Raw genomic sequence first — 22,911 nt, 5'->3', positions numbered from 1 at the left:
GAAAGAGTTTGAGAATGTGTGATTAAATGTTTGCAGCAAAAAAATCAGAAGATTTTGATTTTGATTTTGATTTTGAAAAGCAGGCACAAATATTTGACTACTATATCAGTGTTCGAGGTAGTACTGATATTAATATATAATAACATAAATTATTGAAAGTAAGTGGAAAATTAAGCAAATTATAGTAGCATTTTTAAAGAGCGGGAAAAGAAAAAGTATGGCATGTTTTGCTTTGTGATGATAAATACTCGAAGTAGGCTTGTAGTATAAGAATTTTGACATTGAAGCCATTGAGTTTTTTTTTTCTTCCTTTTATTTTTTCACACCTACTTGATTTATGGGAATAATATACTCGTAGTGCTACTCAGAGAGATGATAATGTGGGACCTATTATTATGGTACGTGATTGATGTTTTTGTTTGTGATGTAATTATGGACCCTACCAAATTATGCAAAATGAGGTAGCCAAGAACTGTTAATCTATATGATGTTTCACTGTTTGAAAACATTATGAAACAGAAATGAAAGGTTAGGAGTCAAGAAACTTTTGTTTATTTCTTTCTTCGTAAACTAGAAGATACTCGCATGTTAGTTTGGAGAAAACACTTGATGTCTAACCACTAAACAAAGTATTCTTCTATTGCAACTTGTTTATTTCAATTTTCAAGTATCAACGGCTACAATTAGGAATCTTATGCACTATATATATAGAAAAATAGTTTATTTGTCAATTGGGAATCCTACACAATATTTCATTACTATAGGATAAAAAATAGTGCAGTAGTAACTTAGTTTGAGAAAGAAAGTTTACTATTGTCCTGACTTTATATTGAAAATTTTAATTTGATACATATATTTGTGGGGGACAATGTTAGTCAGAAACATTATTGTGGTCTTCAAAAGTTAGTTCAGTAGTAATCACTTGTAAGGGATAAGCTGCAGCAGCAGAGGTTGTAGAAAAAATGAGAATGATTTGTCCACAACTCTTTCATCTAAGGTATTCATTGTACACAACATTTTAGAAGTCAAATTTAATAATTAAAACTTTTAAAATTTCTGCATTTTGCACTACCAAGTGGTCAAGTAGCTAGCAGAAAATGTTGACAGGTGAGGTAATTGTTCCAATTATGTCCACACTATATAGTATTGCTTGAAGTTTCATGTATGATTACTTCTATTTGTATATCCCACCGAACCGAATAATGGGGCCAAGGTTGCATATTAGTGGAATATATATATTAACCGAAAGAACATGGTGATTCAAACATAGCCTCAAGTCTTATTTAAAATTTAAAAGTATTTTTTGAAGGAAGTAGAAACATTCATAAATAAGAGATTACACATGAGAAGATTTATTGAATCTTATTTTTTGTTTAAATACCGTAGTGATTGACCTTATTATGAAATATCGTCTAAAGAACATGAATATCAACAAGAGAAAAAAAATAGTTTGCCTAGTGAACATGTCTCGTCGCTTTAGGACAACAAAGTATATAAAATTTCATTATCTTACGACGAGTCATTCTTTTATTGGGTGAAACCAACTTAACAACAGTAAAAGTTTGAGTATTTCTATCATTAAATTATACATTTACAACTTTTTCTCTCATTATTGTTTGGTTCTCATTATTGTTTGGTTTTATTATAGTTTTGATCTCTCTATAATTAATAATTTATAGAGTTAATCTATCTATTTTAAAAGTCGATATTTTTTGTTATTCTTTCATATAATTTTAGTAGTATAACTTTAGTAAAAAACAATTTAAAATACCGTGTAATGTTGGAATAGAACAAAACCGTGTGGAGATTAGCCGCCAAGGAGAGCAGTGTGAGTAGAGAATCGGGAGAAAAGAGCGGAGAGGGATATCAAATGAAATGAGTTTCTCCAAACTCTAAAAGTTTTTTATAATTTATTACTATTATTTTAGAATTTTTTTTTTTTAAATATGGAAGAGAACGACACCGTGTGAGTGTGTAACTTGACCTCCAAAGAGAATTGTAGTAGTAGAGATCAATCAAGAGAATAGAGTAAAGAGGGGAAAGCGATACCAAATAAAATGAATTTCTCTAAACTCTAATTTTGTAAAACAAGTAATGAGTCGATAAGAATTTGTAATGTACTAGTAAGTTGAATAATTCTAAAAACAATATAAACTCACATATCTCAAAATATAACTAAAACCTTAATGTAACAAAATAAAACACTTTTAAAATCTGATAGCAGATCTATATGAGATAACATCATTAAAGTAATCGTTTTACATCTATATAAAAAACAAAATTTTTATTTTATTTATAAAACGTCTCAACCAAAAAATTTACTTGATAAAGAAACCCCAAATTTTAATATTTTTAAGATTATATAAATCTTTTTTAATTTAATTTTTTCTCACCAATATTAAATTAATTGAAAAAAAATTACATAATATCAATTATATTAATTTAATGATTTTATATTAAAATTTAAAAAATTTATTTTAAATCTGATATTAAATTTTGTTTTAGATCACCGTATATATTAACCCGACCCATTGATAGTCCTGTATATAAAAATATTTCACACACTTTCTCAATTACTTGTTAGTAGTACCCAATCACAATGCCAAGTGGTGGTGTAATCAGCAGCAGTGATTTTGGGAAAAATTATCCCGGAAATCTTACTTTATAGTCTTTATTACCTGTGTTACTGCTGCTTTTGCTCGTTGTTGTTTCAAATTTTTTTTTTATTGTCTGTTAACTGAACCTGAATATGTAGTATAGTCATGAGTTTTTTTTTTTTAGGTTTAAATATAATTTTAGCTCTCTTATTTTAATTGATTCGTAATTTTAACTTTTTTATTTTTAATTTTATAATTTTGATTTTTTTATTTTAACTGATTTTCATTTTTAATCCTTCTATTTTTAATTTCGTAATTTTTGTTCCTCTTTTTTAATTAATTCATTATTTTGATCCTTCTATTTCTTAAAATTGAGACATTTTATAAATCTAATAGATCACATATTTTATTTAATAAAATATAATGAATTACATATAAAAAAATATAATTTTATAAAAATATTAGATATTTATTTAAAAAATAATTTTTATTATAAAAAAGTTCACAATAAAAAATATTATTCATAAAAATAGTTCACAATCCTCAAAGTTACAACTTACATTCACAAAGTAAAAGAGTTCACAACCACACATCTACACTACATTAATAAAAAAAACAATACAATTCACACACTACTACTGGTTCACAATTTTAAACTAAAATAATTCACAATTAACAAATAGTTGAAAAGGAAAAGAATAAGAACCTGAACAATATAATAAGTAGATTGAAAAAGGTTGGTCACTACGACTGCGAGATGAGCATCGACAATAGGTCGCATAGGAGAAAGACTCCAGGATGGAGATGCGAAAAGAGACAGTCTAAGTGAGAAACGACGCGTTGTGTGGAGGCCGTAGAGAATGTATTGAGAGAGAGAAACGAACATTGAAAGATAACGACTAGTGTGAAGACCGACCGCCAAAAGATATTTTAATAACTTATCACTATTGTTTTAATAATTTTTTTTTAATACAATGTAATGTTGAAAAAGAGGAGAAAGAAATGAATTTTTCTATATTCTAAATATTTTAGAGATATATTTTATAACTTCTCACTGTTATTATTATATTAAAAAAAAAAAAAAAAACCAATTACATTCTATTGATAGTTCCATTGAGTCTATCCATATTGTCTTTCAAACAAGATAACATATAGATTAGTCCATCCATTGAATAGTATATCATCGTTTTTTATGTAATTTAAAACTTAACCTTTTTGACAAAAATTTCGAACCTAATCCGGATAACATTTTTATTCACTTGTCATTTGTCAACTAACAATTCAAGAAAAAAAGTAATAGATATAAAAATTGTTGTTCAAATGGTATTTGGTCAAAGTAGTCGTCTCTAAAATAAGAAAATGACACGTGGAAGTTTTCAGAAAGTTGAAGAACCAACAATAAGCTAACATGCATGGACATTATAGTAAATATAATAGGTAAATTGATATTTATATGGAAGAAGAAAAAAACACAACAAATGAAATGAAAGAAAAAAGATGGGAAGCCAAGATGTGAAGTTGCTTAACTTTTTGTTGAGCCCAGTTGGTCGTAGGGTTGAGTGGGCCTTGAAACTTAAGGGTGTTGATTATGAGTATATAGAAGAAGATATATTCAACAAAAGCAATCTCCTTTTGGAATTGAACCCGGTTCATAAGAAAGTTCCGGTTCTTGTTCATGGACAGAAATCAATGGCAGAGTCACTAATTATTCTTGAATACATTGATGAAACATGGAAGCAATATCCATTGCTACCTCATCATCCTTATCAAAGAGCTCTTGCTCGCTTTTGGGCTAAGTTATCTGATGAGGTAATGATTTATCTCTTTGTTTCTTCTTCTTGATCTGGAGAAAATTTAACTAGGCTTATTAGTTATTATTTTGACTAATGAATGTTTATTATTAAGCACTCAAAAAAATAAACTGAATGTTTATTGTTTTACTTAGTATTTTTAATATGTCATTAAAATTATTTGTGAGATGAAACATTTAATGTTATTATAAAGATTTACATGAATTCTAATTTAAAATTATATAATTCTATCAAAATTTTAATATTAATTAATAACTTAAAAATCTATCTTCAATTAAATTTTCTTTTGGATGATTATTTTGAGGCCTCTTTGTGTGTGTGGGCTTATGGGTATGTACTCATTTATGGGCGGAAATATTTTATACCAATTATAGGGACATATGTCCTAATCTAGGTTAGACATAGGTCGAGTCATGCTTTTTTTCTTTAAACAAACAAGAGTAATGTTTTTGTAGAAGCTTATATATCTAAAAGTGTTAGGTTAGATCATAGAAAAACCATTTAAAATTCTCAGGTCAACTATTTTAAAGTAAATATAAATAAATTAATATTATTATATTAAATTTTGAATTTTATATTAAAACATTTTTTTCTTACCTTGTATATAATTTAAACATGCTAGCTTATATTAATTTTAGTGTATATTTAAAGATATTATTATAAAAGAGTTTTAATAAAAGTCATATAAAATTAAATTCTGTAAAATTTCATGTTAAATTTTAAAATAAAATTTAACTACATTGACCTATTAGTTTATTAATCTATCTATTGATAAATTAATAGTTCCTTTATTATAGCTCTAAATTATTTATTGAAAGACATTTATATAAAATAGACCTTTAAAATAGTTGCCAATCTATATCATACTTTAAAAATAGTTGAGTTTGTAGAAATTTTAGTGATAATTATATATGACAAACCAAAAAATAAGAATGTACTTTATCTGATATTTATTTAGAACACCTTAGTTCATTTATTTATTTTTTCCTATTTAGATTCATTATCATTTTTTCCTCTAAATTAAATGACGTGTCCGAGACACATTACTGATTTAATTATTTTTCTATTTATTCATTTTACACATAATTATTTAAAAATAAATAAATAATTTTGTAGCTTGCGCTGGGTGCATGGAGGGCAATGGTTAGGAGAGGTGATGAACGGGAAAAGGTTCTGAAGGAAGCGATAGAAGTAATGGAGAAGATAGAACAATTGATTAAAGGGAATAAATTCTTTGGAGGGAACAATATTGGATACCTTGATCTTGCTTTTGGTTGGATTACTTGTTGGCTTCCAGTTTGGGAGGAAATTGGATCAATGCAGGTACTTGACCCATTAAAATGTCCATCTATTTCTTCATGGAAGATTCATTTTCTAAACCATCCTATTATTAAGGACAACTTGCCACCAAGGGATCAAATGATTAGTTATTGTCATCGTCGCATTGAGGAGTTTTATTCAACTCATCATGCTTATTGATTATGTATGTGATACGGATCCATTCATAAACTTCGTTTTTCATTCAATGAAGAAGATTATGGTCTAGCCTTTTACTACTAGTTTTTTCATCGAATTAGTCTTTCAGTTATAAGTAGTCTAGTTTCATTTTATTTACTTATCGTGTATACTTGGACTGTCAATTATGTACTGCTAAATAAAGTAGTATCAAAGCTTTATTGTTAGTGATGGTTAATTGTATTGGTTATTTTAATTATTTCATCTTTATTCTTATTATAGTTTTTTGTCGGGTAAGTACAATTTAATTAGAAGTTGCACTGCGAATACATTCATACGTAGAAGTTCAAATTCAAATTTAAGATTTCTCACTTCTTCACACTTAAAAGTGTACGAGTCTAATCACTAAAATACTTAAAAAATAAAAAAATAAATTACTTTGCCATTTGTAAATTTGTAAATTTGTAAATATGTAAATAAGTGTTGGTCATCTTCATCACTATTTAGCAAATTCAGATCTTAACAAGCATACCAGACAACAATTTTTTACACAATTTTTTATATTATTGAGATATCATCACCAAAACAAAAAACTAATTTTTAGAGAAGACCAATGTAATATAAATGGAAGTATCATCCTCACCAATAACAAGAGAAAACATTGTCCAACAAGGCCACGCCCAATAATATATAATAATAAAGTATGTTGTATAAAAGCATGTCTTTGGAAATGAAGTCCAAACATTCGTATATAGCCGGCCTAACCAGCTCATGCTTTGCAGGAATTAAGCAGGACATCACCTTGTCAATGTCACCCCACAATTTCTTACACATATGTTTCTCAATTCTTAATTAATCCCTCACATTCTATATACTTCTTATATTTCCCATTTCATCATTTTTCATCTTAATTCCAATCATGCATCATGAAAGAGAATACATCTGTCTTCTCATTCTCTTTATGATATCCACTTTTTTCTTACCATCTTTAACAGCTGACACAGAAGCTCAAATTCTAATCAACTTCAAAAGCTTCTTAACCAATGCAGATGCTTTAAATAATTGGAGTAATGATTCTAATAGTGTATGCACTTGGACTGGTTTAATATGTATCAATCAAAGTACACTTCATGGTTTGAGATTAGAGAATATGGAACTAAGTGGAACAATTAATGTAGACATTCTTCAAGAATTGTCAACTTTGAAGAGTTTTAGTGTCATTAACAATAGTTTTGAGGGTTCAATGCCTTCATTCAAGAAACTTGTGGGATTAAGGGCATTGTTTTTGACCAATAACAAGTTTTCTGGTGAAATTCCTGATGATGCTTTTGAAGGATTAAGAAGACTCAAGAGAGTATTCTTAGCGGGAAATGAGTTCAAGGGTCATATTCCTACATCACTTGCTCAATTGCCTAGACTTTATGATGTTGATTTACATGGAAATAGTTTTGATGGTACTATACCAGAATTTCTACAGAGTGGTTTCAGAGTGTTTAATTTATCTAATAATCGATTGGAGGGTATAATACCAAAACTCTTCAGAAATGAGGATCCAAGTTCTTTTGCAGGTAAGATGTAAATGTTTTATTTGTTCTTACTTTTATTTTAAGAAATTCAAAACAATTTTCCAAATGTATTGTTCGTTAATTTTGAATTGACTCTCACTACTTTGCTAACACCAAACCTTTTCTAATCTCTAGATATAGATTCACCTGTAATTTCTTATGGAGTAGCAAATACTATTTCAATATCTTCATTGTTAGTATTATGTTGCAGATAATGATCGAATTATTGATCTCTTTATCATTTCGCACCTTGACTACTCCTCATAACCATCAAATTAAGCTTATATCTTGTCCCTAATTTCACTATGATTTTATTTTCAAGTCATTGGAAAATCCAATTGAACCTGAATCCTCTAGAGTTGTTGCATAGTGCAACGACTGCAGGACTATGTCTAGCTTGATATCACAACAATTACTTAAAATCTTATTTGTTACACCATAAAATTAAAACTCTTTAGTTATTTACTCATCTTACAAATATTATTGTTAAGATTTCTATATTGAATGAGATTCTACCGGGACAAGTGTTTATAAGTCAGAGACATTCATCGCCTTAATTCCAAGTCAATTTTGAAGGATTGAGTTAGTCTGATCCAAATTTTTATAATTATAATCAATATATCCAAAACTCGTGAAAGTTAATTATCTTAGATTCTAAAGGACATTCTTAGTTAATGTCTTTTATCTAATATATTTCTAGTGCAACAGGCAACAAAGGTCTATGTGGAAATCCTCTAAGCCTCCCCTGCAACCAAAGCCACGTACCCTTAAGTGTTCCACATGAAAAAGAAGATAAGAAACACAATGTTCATATCAGTATTATTGTATTTGTGGTTGTGCTTGTATTGGCTTCAATACTAGTACTTTTGTTCATCCGTTACCACAGGAAAAAAACTGCAGCAAAACCGAAATGGACAGAGAAAGCAGAATCACAGTCTCATAACACCAACAGCACAAGTGAGGCCAAATCAATTAACATATCAGTTGAATCAAGGAAAAGTGAAGACTTGAACTTTGTAAGGAATGAAAGTGTGGCTTTTGATTTGCAAGATTTGTTAAGGGCCTCAGCTGAGGTTCTAGGAAGTGGTAGTTTTGGTTCAACTTATAAGGCTATGATATTGACAGGAGCAGTTGTGGTTGTGAAAAGATTTAAACACATGAACAGAGTTAGTAAGAAAGAGTTTTTTGATCATATGAGAAAGCTTGGAAGGTTGACACATCCTAATCTTCTACCTCTTGTTGCATTCTATTATGGAAAAGAAGAGAAGCTTTTGATACATGACTTTGCACAAAATGGTAGCTTGGCTAGTCATCTTCACGGTATGATATGTCCCCATTCATTTATTTTGTAATCTATATTATTATAGCAACTATAAACTTCTGTATTTGTTTTTCTTTCAAAGAATGTCATTGACGTATGTTGAAATTCAATTATGAGTGGTTAGTTCTACATTGATTAGGAATTGAGGAAATATTAGATATATAATAGGAATGATCCATAAACCTAATATCTTAAGGTTTTAGGTTGAGATGTGATGTCAAAGTTTTTAAAGATCTCGCCGTCTATTGATAATTTTTGTTTGCATTATGAATGCAGGTAGACATGGTAATGAGTTGGATTGGGCAACACGTTTGAAGATAATAAAAGGAGTAGCAAGAGGTTTATCTCACCTTTACAGAGAGTTTCCAGATGAAAAAGTACCACACGGACATCTGAAATCATCAAATGTAGTATTAGATAATTCATTTGAGCCTCGTTTAACAGAATACGGACTGGCAAGAATAATAGAAAAGAATCACGCTCAACAGTTCATGGCAGGGTTCAAATCACCAGAGGCAAGTAAACAGGATGAAGGTCCAAATGAAAAAAGTGATGTGTGGTGTTTGGGGATATTGATATTGGAGATATTAACGGGGAAATTTCCAGCAAATTATTTGAGGCATGGGAAAGGAGCGAGTGAGGATTTGGCAATGTGGGTTGAATCAATAGTGAAGGAAGGGTGGAGTGGGGAAGTGTTGGATAAAAGTATTGGTGGGAGTAAGGATGGAGAAGGTGAGATGTTGAAGTTGTTGAGAATTGGGATGGGTTGTTGTGAATGGAGTTTGGAGAATAGGTGGAGTTGGAAGGAGGCAGTGGCTAAGATTCAAGACTTGAATGAAAGGGATCATGTTCAACTTCATCATTCTGATTTCTCTTCCTCCAGCCAAACTTAAATGTGAGTCAAACTTTACAATTTCATTTGATATTGTATCCAACAAACAGTTATTTCTCATTATTTTATATTTAATTCATTTTAATTTTGAGTTTGGGAATGTATATATCCAACAAAACTCAAGTCCTTCCAAAAAAAAAACAAAACTCATGGTACTAAAAAATTTATCAATAATTTATTTTAGCAATATTACTATCTTGTGTAATCATATATGTATGTAGTCACGAAGAAATGGAATTATTTCACTTTTACATTGATTGATTGAATAACAGTGTCTTTCTTGTATTTTTTTTTCCAAATATTTTCTTAATCGCGTAAGATAATTGACTTTGATATTTCATAATAAGTGGGTACCTACCTTACCATGCCCTTGTATATATATCTTTACCCTATCACTATACATATTTTTTCGCATTTTTTATTTTATCTTTTTTAAAAAAAAAAAATTAAAATTTATATATTAAAATTAAAATACCAGATGTGGTCCCTTAACTTAATTTTCGTTAATGTTTTAGTTTTTTATTTTTTTTTCTTCTTGATTTAGTATTTTATTTTAATTTTAAGTGACAATTTAATCTTTCATGTTTTAAAATGTCAATAATGTTATCTTTTTTATTATAAAAATTCATTAAAACTTTTAAACAAAATCCATAATATTAATTATATTCTTCAATATGATATAAATTTTATCAAATTTGTAACCTAAATCTTCAAATAAACTTATATTTTCATTCTTTATTTTGATGTTGTTAGAGATGAAAATATGAGTCTATTTAACGATTTAGTTATGAATTTAATGAAATTTGCATTATATTGAGGATGATAATTAATTTTATGAGTTTTGTTTGAAATTTTTGATGAACTTTTTGGATTTTTTTTTTTTAAAAAAGGATAATATTGTTGACATTTTAAAACATAAGATCAAATTGTCACTTAAAATTAAAATAAATGACCAAATTGAGAAGAAAAAAAAAATAAAAGACTAAAACGTTAACTAAAATTAAGTTAAGGGACTATGAGTGTTATTTAGCCTAAAATGTATTTGTTGTGTCTCTAGCAGGTGCTTCGTCATCATACGATCACATTGGTTTTGATTTCTTAAGTTATTCAACAGATCACATCTTGTTTAATTTTTTTTTTAAATAATTAAAAATATAATAAATTAATACATTAAATATAGTAAAAATAATTATAAAAAAAAACTAAATTATATTAATAAAATTTAATAAAACACACAAAATGTAAAAAAGAAATGCATCAAAATAAAAAGCTACAAATTTTTAGTTATGTCCGAACAATATATGCGAGTTCCACATTTGTATCCGTCAATATATTTTCATGTCCACTCAACTCCACAAGAACAAACAATACACCAAATTACATAATTGTCTTCATCATCGTCTCACCTACATACCTAACCATAATTTTATATTATGGTCAATGGTCCACACCTACAAATCCCACATAAGTTTCATATTATAGTCCACCACCACCACATGTACATATCCTTGCAGAAATACCGACTCTATATTATGTTCTTTCAATGCCTAAAATACAAATTCCTAGTCACTTAAACAGAACACAAGATTTTCTATAGTTTGTTTGAAATTCATTGCGCAACTCTTGAGTCGACTTTTGTTGTTTTTGATTTCATATATAATTTTGAGACTCAAAATTATATGGAGACAAGTGGTAATAGCTCTAATCCACATATAAATTATCAATGGTTTGAGTTGTATACCCCACAAATAATTGAGAATGACGCTGAAAAACATGATCAAAATGAGTATCAACCACAACAATTTTAAAGTCATTCAAAGAATTAGACAAAATCGATGACCTCCTAGATGTGAGACTAAGGTCATTTAGGTGGACATCGTTAATTTAAAATTTGTAATTTTTTTTATTTTGATGTATTTTATTTTTTTAACATTTATTGTGTTTTATTGAATTTTATTAATATAATTTAGTTTTGTTATTTTTTTTAATTATATTTAATATGTATTTTTAGTTATTTAAAAAAAGATTAAACCATTACATAATCACATTCTGGAGATAGGGTCTCCTAAAAAAATGAAACCAATACTTAACCTCTTAAAAAACAACAAAACATATATTTTGATATATAAGTTTTAAGGATAGTTTGACATTTTTTTAGACAAGAGGATATCATAAAAAGAATTCTATTTTTTTCTCTAAAATATAGCTTTCATGTTGGGTAGCCGAATCTGAACCGGTGGAGGTAAAAAGTTATCAAATTATAAATATTAAAATTGTTTGCGTTCGATTCACTACATGTATGAGTTCGAAATACCAAAAAAATTATTAACACCACATATAGAACAACTTAAAATGAGTATAACAAAATAACAAATATCAATACTGCTTGAAACATACAAAAATAAAAAATAAATAAAAAAACAAAAATTTATATGTTTTGTTGGATTTAATTTTCAAGAAAAACATTCAATATATTTTCACAGTACGAAGTCCAAAACTAACGAATAAGTTAATTTTGTGGTGTTTCCAATTTTTAAAATTTATTTGCAATATTTATTTATATTGATTTTGGTGTAAACACCTCAAGCGAAATGTGGATAAGAATGCGCTAAGCGATTACCTCATCGTCATCAAACGACATATAGTCAAATTTGTCATCTCTACGGTCTTAAAAGTGAATTTGACAAGAAATGTATAGGAAGATTTGCGTGGAAAGAATCATTAGAACATATAAGCACTTTAATAACATAGGTGCATATATGTATATATAAGAAGAAGAAGAAGAGGTGAATGACATGAACTTGTAAAACAAGATAATGGGAAGCCAAGATGTGAAGTTGGTGAGCTTTTGGGTGAGTCCATTTGCTAAGAGGGTTGAGTGGGCCTTGAAACTTAAGGGTGTTGATTATGAGTATATAGAAGAAGATATATTCAACAAAAGTAATCTCCTTTTGGAATTGAACCCGGTTCACAAGAAGGTTCCGGTTCTTGTCCATGCCCAAAAGCCAATTGCAGAGTCATTTATTATTCTTGAATACATTGATGAAACATGGAAGCAATATCCATTGCTACCTTCCCATCCTTATCAAAGAGCTCTTGCTCGCTTTTGGGCTGATTTTGCTGAACAAAAGGTACTTAATATACCAAACCCTTTTTCTTTATCCTTTTGTAATTAATTTTATTATTTATTTTATTTTTATATTAAAATATTAAAAATCTAGCTTTCGTTCATCATCATCAACACACTCATCACCAACAAATTATCCGATAAATCAAGAAACCTTAATCCACTTAAAGTCCTAACTTCCTTTGGAACAGAACCCAAAAACTGATTAAATGAAACTTCAATAGTAGCAATAGTTGAATATGACCCCAAACTAGAAGTACATATAAATAGTTGAATAGTTGATTAAATCAGAGACCAGTAGTAACAATAGTTGAATGAAATGGATTAAATGAAAGATCAATAGTAGCAATAGTTGAATATTTGTTTTTGAGTTTATTTAGTCATTATAATTATATATTTTATAAAAGTTAATAATATTTTTTTAATTATATATATATATATATATATATATATTATTTTATTAGAATAAAAGAAATTTTTTGAATCTATTACTCAACTCCAATGAAAGGTGTTGGTGTTGATGATGATGCAATGGCGGTGATGAATCCGAATTTTGGTATGATGAAAGATATAGTTTTTTGGTACAATGAAAATTAGATTTTCAATATTTTAACATATAAATAAATAATAAAATTAGATACAACAATGATGACATGAATAATATTTTATTCAACTCACAAATATTTAAATGATATGTCATTTAATGAGAGTGTCAAATTATAAAAAATGTTGGAGACTAGAAAAATTCTAAGATTTAGTTAATAGGGGGGCTAAAAAAATTGTTTTAAAAATAAAGAGACTAAAAATTTATTTTGAACATAATAGGGGGATCAGTATTATATTTAATCTTAAAAGGTTTAAACATGTTTTATTTTTTAAAAAAGATTAACTTGACGTTTTTAAATATAAAGGATTAACTTGACACACATAAAATGATAAAAAGATATAAGTTTAAATATATTTTTAGTCTTTTATCTTTTACCAAATATTCGTTTTGGTTGTTTTTTTAATTTATTTTTCATCTTTTATAAACGAAGAATGTTAGTCATTTTCATACATTATACGATTATTGTCATCAACTATTGATGTTTAATCTTAGATCAATTGTAAAGTTAAGTATGCAACTTTAACAAGAACGAGATAAAAATATAGAGAATTTTGACAAATATCGTTCATTTTAAAGAGTTTATATATATTTCAAAACATGTAAGAAATATGAGGTTAAATCGATGTTTTTTTAAAGAAATATTATAGTAGATACATAATGACAATTGTTAGAAGTGATTTCAATGATCATATGATGTTACACCTTTTGTTGTGATTGTAACAAAAATTAAAATGCATAAGAAAAAGACAAAGAAAAAAAATTTATATATAAAAAAAAAAGATGAATAACCAAAATAAATATTAGATACAAAATAAAATACTAAAATTATATTTAAGGCAAACATCTTTGTGAAACTTTATATTAAGTTAAAGGATGTCAGATATAGTTTTATCCTTTAGATATGATATAGTTTTATCCTTTAGATATTAAAATGAACATTCTATTGTTGTGTTATGTTACTCTTATATTTTTTTATAACATTAATCATTCCAACATTTTTTTAGATATTTTTTATATACTCTTTATTGTTTGGTTTATTAAATGATTTTTATGCAAGTCCTATTAAAAAAATCAATTTGAATTTACTCCTTCTAGTCCCTTTTTATTTAAAATGTATCTGACACTAATAAAACATAAGTTACAACAATCATATCCGTGGCATTTATCATTCTGACCTCAACATACACAAGATGAAAACATTCCAAGTAATTTTGGGTTTCACAATTATTTAAAAGTTTTTTTAGATTATATTTTTTGGAATGTACAAAATTCTAAGTCTAATCAATACCTTATTTTTCAATGCATATGTCATAATAGCTTTTGAATGTAGCATGGGTTGCTATGTGTACCAGTGGGGAAGACCAGGAAATAGCTCTAAAGCAAGCCAGAGAAGCAATAGAGAAAATAGAAGAGGAGATAAAGGGGAATAAATTCTTTGGAGGGGATAATATTGGGTACCTTGACATTGCACTTGGATGGATTTCTTATTGGCTTCCTGTTTTTGAGGAAGTTGGGTCTAAGCAGATAATAGACCCATTGAAATGTCCAGCCATCACTGCATGGATGGCTAATTTTCTCAGCCACCCTGTGATCAAGGACAGCTTGCCCCCAAGAGACAAGATGCTTGTTTACTTTGAGTCTCGCAGAGAGGCATTGTCTGAGGCATTTAATGGATGGTTCAAGGTTTAGATTTTTTTTTTTTTACCAAAAAAAAGGTTTAGATCTTTTTCCGCCATCTATTAGTTTCATAATGTGAATGTGATAAATTCACGTATATTTGGATTGGATAAGATTTGGTTTAATTAGTCACAACCATAGCTATAACTTTCAGAGAGTAATTATCGGTTGATTAAATAAATTAAGGCTTTTTCAGCCTTGTTAGTAGGTTGGAGGGAATCACCGAAAAGCTTAGGTCTGTATTTTCTCATGCACTATTATTAGTACTCCGTTACAACTTACTTCTGGTTGTAAGACAACGTTTTCTTCAATTTATAATAAATGGTATTGTGGCACTAAGCAACTTTCACGCCCTTCATTATATCAAAGCTCTCTAGTTAGTTCTGACTGAGTGCCAATAGGCGACAACCAAAGTCATCTATTTGTAGGTGGGAACCCCTGCCAATTCCACCTAAAGAATTGACATTCATAGGCATCACTAGAATAGCTCACATCTCAACTATGTTACGCCCCTACTACTAACAATTATCTTCAGCACACCAAAAATATATCGGTTACAAATGAAAACAAAGAAGATTTAAATTTGTAGGTGGGAAGCCCCGGTCAATTCCAGCTAAAATCCTCCCAAAATTGCACATAAATGGACAAGTGAATCTCTAACTAAAATTATACCGACAATTCCTTCAAAGGATATAAAACTCCCCCACATCACAAAATCCAAAAAAAGAAATGAATCCATCATGGATCTATTACAAACAACCTTATCTAGTATTTACAGGAGACTAACTGGCTTTAAAACTCTAAATTCTAATCGCACAACACCAACTCCCATTCATTTCTTTCATTTTTTAAATAATGAAGTCAACTATTTTACATAAATTAGGCATATCTTCATTTCAAATTTGTAACATATTTTTAAAGGACTTCAATTAATTACTCGATTTTTTTCTAATTTGAAGTATTTGTCTAGTTGATATTCTTTAAAATTTTACTTTAACATTTTTCTTTACTACCTATCAGAGAATGCAATTCCCTCGTGGAGTGTTAAAGAGACATTGTCCAATTAACATCATTAAATAGTATATAGATAGAACAATCCGACTTCATTTTGCAGGTTCGGTGAAAAGCAAATTGTATAATTTTTACAGTGCAGTCATACCTTAGCCAGGATCATTCCAATCATAACCAAACTCAGCTACCTTACACTTCAAACTATACAATACCATGGTATGGAGACCTGAATCTACAAACAACCCATATCATCAATTGTAACACTTTCATTTTAACCTATTATTGCATTGCTATGAACCTGTTATGTTTATCACAAGTTAAAATCCATATACCATTGTTCCCCGAAAAACCCCACATCTACCCCACTTATGAATAGGGGCGGAGTTGACCTCATCTAATCTAATCTCTAGATTACTATGCTCTTAAAATCCAGCAGGGACTCACCTAACAAGGGTCTAAATTTCAAAACAATTTTGAGATGATTCAAGCAGGCAACTTTAGTTTTGAATTGTTCTTCCAGCTGCAAAACGAAATTCTTGATATTACCTATTTGTTCCATCAGTATAATAAAAACATGAAGATATAAACAAATAAATATTGATTACCTGATGAAATAATAGTAGAAGAAATCAGCATACAAAGCCGTCTGAACCACACCTGAGACACAGGCTGCAAAAACAAGAAAGCAATCAGAGATTCATAATAATTCTTAGTTTAAATAGCAGTTCATATTTTAATTTTTAACCATATTTACCTATCCATCGAGTGAAACGTGGCTCAGTTAGATAGCGGTATATCCAGTTGAGAATGTAAAATGAACGATATGCCCTGCAATTTAAGAATAAATGGTATAATATTTTATTTATCATAATAAATTCTCAGACAAGTTCAAATTGACAAATATGTAAAAATTCTACAACAAACTGCGCAAGTACTTAAGCAAGCATCAACACTCGAGACAAGTTGAAAATGCCTAAGAAGAGAATGCCAATTCAGCCAAATAAACATGCTTTCAAAACATGTATCATCAAATTATGACAGTCATATACATATCAGGTATTCTGAGGTAGAAAGTACGATACTTTTGGCATAACACAACTGTTGAAAATAAAATAAGATCTGGTTTCTTACCTACTAAAACTTCTTTCAACATCTAGTTTCTTACCTACTATAATTTCTGCCAATGGCTCCCAAACTCGATCCCAAGGAATTGGCACTGTCCAAATTCTCCCTTCCCTTTCAATTGACTCTATTCTCTATGTACCTGGATGCCCTTTTAATTTACTTTCAGTAAGTCAATTAACTCGGTCCCAAGACTATATTGTTACTTTTACTAATGGTAATGTTACCCTACAAGACCGGAGTTCAGAACAGATGATTGACGTTGGATGTGAGTCTCAAGACCTTTATCATTACCTTTCTCTTGCATCCAAGACGTGCTCTACCACAAATTCTCCTCTTACTATCCATGCTCAGTTAGGACACCCAAGTCTTTTCAAACTTCAAAAGCTGGTGCTGAGTTTGTCAAGTTGTCCGCTTTACATTGTGAGTCGTGCCAGTTAGAGAAACACACTCAGTCATTTTCCTGAATGAGTCAATAAAAGGGTTTTGTGTCCATTTGCTTTAGTTCACTCTGACGTTTGGGGTCCTTTTTGTACTATGTCTACTTTAGAGTCTAAGTATTTGGTTACTTTTTTTGATGATTATTTCCGCTGTACATGATTATGTTTAATGAAAAATAGATCTGAATTGTTTTCTTTTTTGAGCCATTTTATCTAGAAATTAAAACTCAATTTAATGCGTCTTTCTTAGATATCATTGATTCCAAAAGGATATTCGCCCCCTCAGGAAATTAATCCCGAACCTCCTCAAGTAGTTATCCATATTCCTCCCACTCTTGTTCCTCTTTAACCTATTGAGTATGCCCCCTAGATACCTACCTCTATAGTTGATCCCCTAACTCCACGACCACTACAAATATATCATCGTCCTCACCCACCCTCCATTATGCTTGTTCCTGAGGCCATTGTAGACCCTCCTCCGACACCACCACCGGATTTGACCCTGCCACCTGAGCATGACCTTCCCATTGCCCTTCATAAGGATATTCGCACAACACGTAATCCATCTCTTAATTATAATAATTTGTGTTATCATTGTATGTCTCCTTTGCATTACACTTGTTTGTCTTCTTTGTCTTCAGTTTCTATTCTTAAATCTCCATGTGAAGCATTATCCCACCCTGAGTGGAGGCAAGCAATTCTTGACGAGATGTGTGTTCTCCAAAGCAGTGGTACTTGGAAACTGATTCCTCTACCTCCTGGGAAGTCTTTAGTAGGTTGTCGTTGGCTCTATATGGTGAAGGTTGATCTTGATGGTAAGATTGATCGATTTAAGGCTCGCTTGATGGCCAAGGATATACTCAGATTTTTGGGATGGATTACAATGATATTTTCTCACCTGTAGCCAAAATGGCATTTACTAGACTGTTTTTCTCCATTGCAGCAATTCGGCATTGACATCTCCATCAATTTGACATTAAACATGCCTTTTTGTACAGTGATCTTGAAGATGAAGTTTATATGGAGCAACCACCTGAGTTTATTGCTTAGGGGGGGAGTCTTCTACCATGATTTGTCGGCTAAACATGTCTCTTTATGGTTTTAAACAGTCTCCTAGAGTTTGGTTTGTCATATTCAACACTATAGTACTTGTTTGATATGATTCGTAGCGAAACCGATCATTCTGTATTTTATCGTCAATCAACCCAATAGTGCATCTATCTAATTATTTATGTGGATGACATTGTCATAATTGGTAGTGATCAACAAGGAATACTCCAGTTGAAACAACTTTCAAATCATTTTCAGACTAAAGACTCGATAAACTCCGTTATTTTTTGGATATTGAGGTAGCCCAATCCAAGGATGGTATTGTAATTTCACAAAGGAAATATGTTATAGATATTCTTGAAGAAACAGGTTTATTGAATGCCAAACTAGTTGATACTCCTATGGATCCAAATGTCAAACTCCTACCTAATCAGGTCCTGACGTTTCCTTCATTGTCAGTTTGGTAAGTCAATTCTTAAACTCTCCTTGCCAAGAACATATAGATGATGTAATTCAATTTTCTGAAATACATCAAAAGTGCTCCTGGAAAATGTCTCATTTATGAAGATAGAGGACCTACTCAAATAATTGGTTACTCGTGCTGATTGGACAGACTCATCCATTGATAGACAACCCACTTATGGATATTGTGTACTTGTCGGAGGATATTTAATATCTTGAAAGAATAAAAAACAAAATCTTGTTGCAAGATCTAGTGCTGAGGTATAATACAGGGTCATGACATTAGTAACATGTGAACTCATTTGTTTGAAATAGTTACTACAAGAACTTCAATTTGAAGAGATCAACCCAATGACACTAATATGTGATAATCAAGCTGCATTGCACATTGCCTCAAATCCTGTTTTTCATGATAGGACCAAACATATTGAGATAGACTGCCATTTTGTTAGAGAAAATATCGAATCAGGCGACATCATCACTAGCTTTGTCAAGTCCAATGATCAATTGGCAGATGTTTTAAAAAAGTCATTATGAGGTCCTAAAATTAGTTATATATGTAGAAAGCTTCGTACATTTGATTTATATCCTCCAACTTGAAGAGGAGTGTTGAAAATAACATAAGATCATGTAAATAAATAGAATATCATGTAATTAGGAGTAGAATATCTTGTAATTGTTTCTATCATTATTTGTATTTATTGCTCAGAGTCTATATAAAAAACTTCCATTGTGCAGTTGAAACACATGGATTTTCAGCATGTCTCTCTTGTTTCTCTTCTCATTCAACAACAACTACAAAATTTCCCAATATCTCAGGACTATCAGCTAACTATCAATCATTATAAAGATGAAAGTTTATAGTATAAAGCAGACAAAATATAAAGGTAGATCTTAAAAGAGAAGCTAAATCAACAGAAATGCACATACCCAAGAAAGAATACATATTGCCCGGTCAAATTGTCAACATTTCCACTTCGTTGCAACAAAACCAGCTGGGGCAGTATTGCAACTGCCTCCAAGTATATTGAAAATGCCCAGAAGATCTGAAATAGGCATACATAAAACCAACATGCACATTCATTATTATGTTACATTGTGTAACAGAATTACTATAAAGCTAACATGTGATGCATATAATGGCAATCAATAAGAATAGGAACGACATTTGAAAACAACTGACAAGTTTTCTTTAGCTGTTGCAATACTTACCTGGAATTAAAACAAAATAAAAGGAGGGAAAAATAAAACACAAATGGAGCAGGTTCCGTAAGGAATATATATCATATCACTAGAAAATTTGTTTTATCCCACACTTTGAGTGGCCTACTGTCATTTTATGGCTTTTAGTCTTATCCAGTAAACCATGTATCGGAGTCATAATAAGGTGACATGTAAATATTGAATATTGCAAACTATCAACAAAGTATCTCCATGTCAAAACATTTGGCTTAGAAGTTGCAGGATACTCGGCCATCCTTTCAAATTTAAGAATCTAATTGTTCTAGATATATTTCATAGTACTTAGGAGAATTCTAGATAGATTAATAACTACTTATTAAGAAATTTGCATGATATTGTGCCCAACACACAGATACCCACACATACAGACACACGCTGCACGCACAATGATTCAAAACTACGTATCCATCACATCATTGAAATATGTCAAAACTAAAGTCATGCAATTAAAATAAGAACCATTTGATTATAAACTTAATTTTGTTAAAATTTACAAGATTAGACACAAATTATTAAAGACGATGATTAGTTTTAATTAAACAATTAGGTCAACAAAAATCATAATCTATCTATAGTGTGTGTGTGTGGCATTGTTCATTGACTATGGGCCATATGAATCTTACTTGAAAGTTACTCATCCATTGACTATGCTAGCAAGTTGCACCTAGCAGTGACAAATAAAATAGTGCAGATTGAGAATCAACTAAACTGTAACCGGTGTTCAATCTCATGGACATTCCACATTTCCACGTTAAGAAACACACAACATATCTGAAATTGTTCTTTTCTTGAGCTCTTGATTTTAGAAGAGCAACGTTCAAAGTTCAAACACATTAAGAAATGACTTTCTAGAGGAAAACAGAGCAAGAGAATTTCACGCCCGATCAGAAAAGTTTGGCAATATAGCCAGATTCAATACATTCTAATAAAGAATGTAGACGTCTAGACAATAATTCACATCAACGTGTAATACCAAATGGAGAAATTAAAAATGTTGGGTTGGGTGTGTTTGATTTTTGGTTGATGTATTTTTATTGATAATTACAAAAATGACTGGATTATTAGAAAATACTTATTAAATAGAAAGACAACATTCAAAGCATGGATTATTAGAAAATAACAGCAACTAAGATAGGGAGTTAAAAAAAGCAAGGGACCTCTTGAAATGTGAACTTCTCGTGCAAAACGAGTGCCAAAACAAAGGTGGCGCCAATAAGAAAATAATGGCGAAATGTGTCAAGGTCTTTATCATAACTTCTCCTGACCAAAGGATGAACACGCATGCACCAAACGATAGCCAACGAACTAACAATGAATACAACCTTCATAAAGGTGTTGTAAACGGAAATAAAGTCCGTGAATAGATCCAAATAACGTGCTAGGAACACGATTGCGTATAGCTCTTGAGTCTTGCGAGAAACCCCTGAAACCAAAAAAACAACACCAATTTATAGTAATTTCTAACAATACCAAACTAAAAAATTAAATTGTCACCACTAATTATTCATCAATTTTTTGTTGTTTTGTTTTCCGAATGAATGTGAATTAACTGATGCAGTGAGTGATAGTGAGGAAAAATGAAAAAGCAATTGAAATTGTAAAATGTGAATGGAATATTGTGACCTGAGCATGATTTGGTGGCGTAGATTTTGAGGAGGAGAACGATAATGCTGAGAAGATGAGTCATGTCACCGGCGAGCCTGAAGATGTTCATTGTTCCGTCGATGAATGGTGAAACTGAAAGAGGCTTTGCAATTTGCCCTAGAGAGAGAGAGAGAGAGACGAATAATGGAACTGAAAAATGCACGAAACGCAATGGAATCGAAAATGTCGTGGTGAGCCTCGATTTTGTTTTTATTTTTTAATTTTATTTTTTATATATGTGTTGTTTCGTTTTGGTAAAGTATCGTAATGTCATGTCATCATAGTGTAGAACTGCAAGCAAAGGAAGGAGCTGCTGAGGTGGCGCTCATAATCCCCCACCGCTTCTTCCCATTTCGTTAAACACCCAAATTTTCATTTATTTTTTTGGTACAGTTATCAAATTGTCATATTAAATTTGTTGACGTGGGTAGAAAACTATTGATCGAAAATTCTTTATCATGGAAAATTTTAATGAAAACTTTTGATCGTGTAAAAAAATATTAATAACCCTTTATTCAAACCCTCCATTATTATAAGTTTGTATAATTAATTATTTACCAAAGAAAGATATATTTTTATCTTATAACATTTAAGATTTTTTCACATGTATTAGAAATTTAATAATTAAATCAAAAGGGAAATTTATTTTATCAAACTATTTATTTCAATTATTGGTGAATTTTTTATTATAATCATATTTAGTAAAATTCTTTCATTCCCGACTACAGATTTATTTTTCTGACTTTTTTTAGTATTATTTTTCTTAACTATGACTGATTTGATTTTTCATCCATCTTACCTAAACGATAAATTTGGATTTTAATCTTGATTAAAAATGCAATGCCTCAAATAGCCAATTTCACATCTCAATCAACTTTATCTACCTTG

The 22,911-nt window shown here is 30.0% G+C and overlaps 2 protein-coding genes and 1 pseudogene across 3 annotated transcripts; 2 read left to right on the top strand and 1 right to left on the bottom strand.

Moving 5' to 3' along the window:
* Positions 1-4,046: 4,046 nt before the first annotated feature.
* On the top strand, positions 4,047-6,090 carry LOC101492230 (probable glutathione S-transferase). Its single transcript, XM_004504221.3, has 2 exons — positions 4,047-4,406; positions 5,525-6,090. Exons 1-2 carry the CDS (start codon positions 4,095-4,097, stop codon positions 5,885-5,887), a joined length of 675 nt encoding a protein of 224 aa, XP_004504278.1. The 5' UTR covers positions 4,047-4,094; the 3' UTR covers positions 5,888-6,090.
* A 677-nt stretch (positions 6,091-6,767) lies between these two features.
* Positions 6,768-15,395, top strand: LOC101491894 (pollen receptor-like kinase 2; annotated as a pseudogene).
* Positions 15,396-16,136: 741 nt separating this feature from the next.
* On the bottom strand, positions 16,137-22,355 carry LOC101491584 (ER lumen protein-retaining receptor A). Of its 2 annotated transcripts, XM_073370047.1 has the most exons (7): positions 22,003-22,355; positions 21,537-21,802; positions 20,068-20,183; positions 16,818-16,891; positions 16,669-16,732; positions 16,508-16,583; positions 16,137-16,295 (listed from the first exon to the last, which is right to left on the bottom strand). In XM_073370047.1, exons 1-6 carry the CDS (start codon positions 22,091-22,093, stop codon positions 16,547-16,549), a joined length of 648 nt encoding a protein of 215 aa, XP_073226148.1. In that variant the 5' UTR covers positions 22,094-22,355; the 3' UTR covers positions 16,137-16,295; positions 16,508-16,546. The 2 variants fall into 2 exon arrangements, with proteins under 2 accessions (XP_073226148.1, XP_004504277.1); XM_004504220.4 differs by having other exon boundaries at positions 16,137-16,583; positions 22,003-22,353.
* Positions 22,356-22,911: the final 556 nt, after the last annotated feature.

This window comes from Cicer arietinum, chromosome 6, assembly GCF_000331145.2.
Source record: "Cicer arietinum cultivar CDC Frontier isolate Library 1 chromosome 6, Cicar.CDCFrontier_v2.0, whole genome shotgun sequence".
Classification (NCBI taxonomy): domain Eukaryota; kingdom Viridiplantae; phylum Streptophyta; class Magnoliopsida; order Fabales; family Fabaceae; genus Cicer; species Cicer arietinum.
Note: the sequence above shows the minus strand (reverse complement) of the source record. Positions and strands in the feature narration are given on the sequence as shown.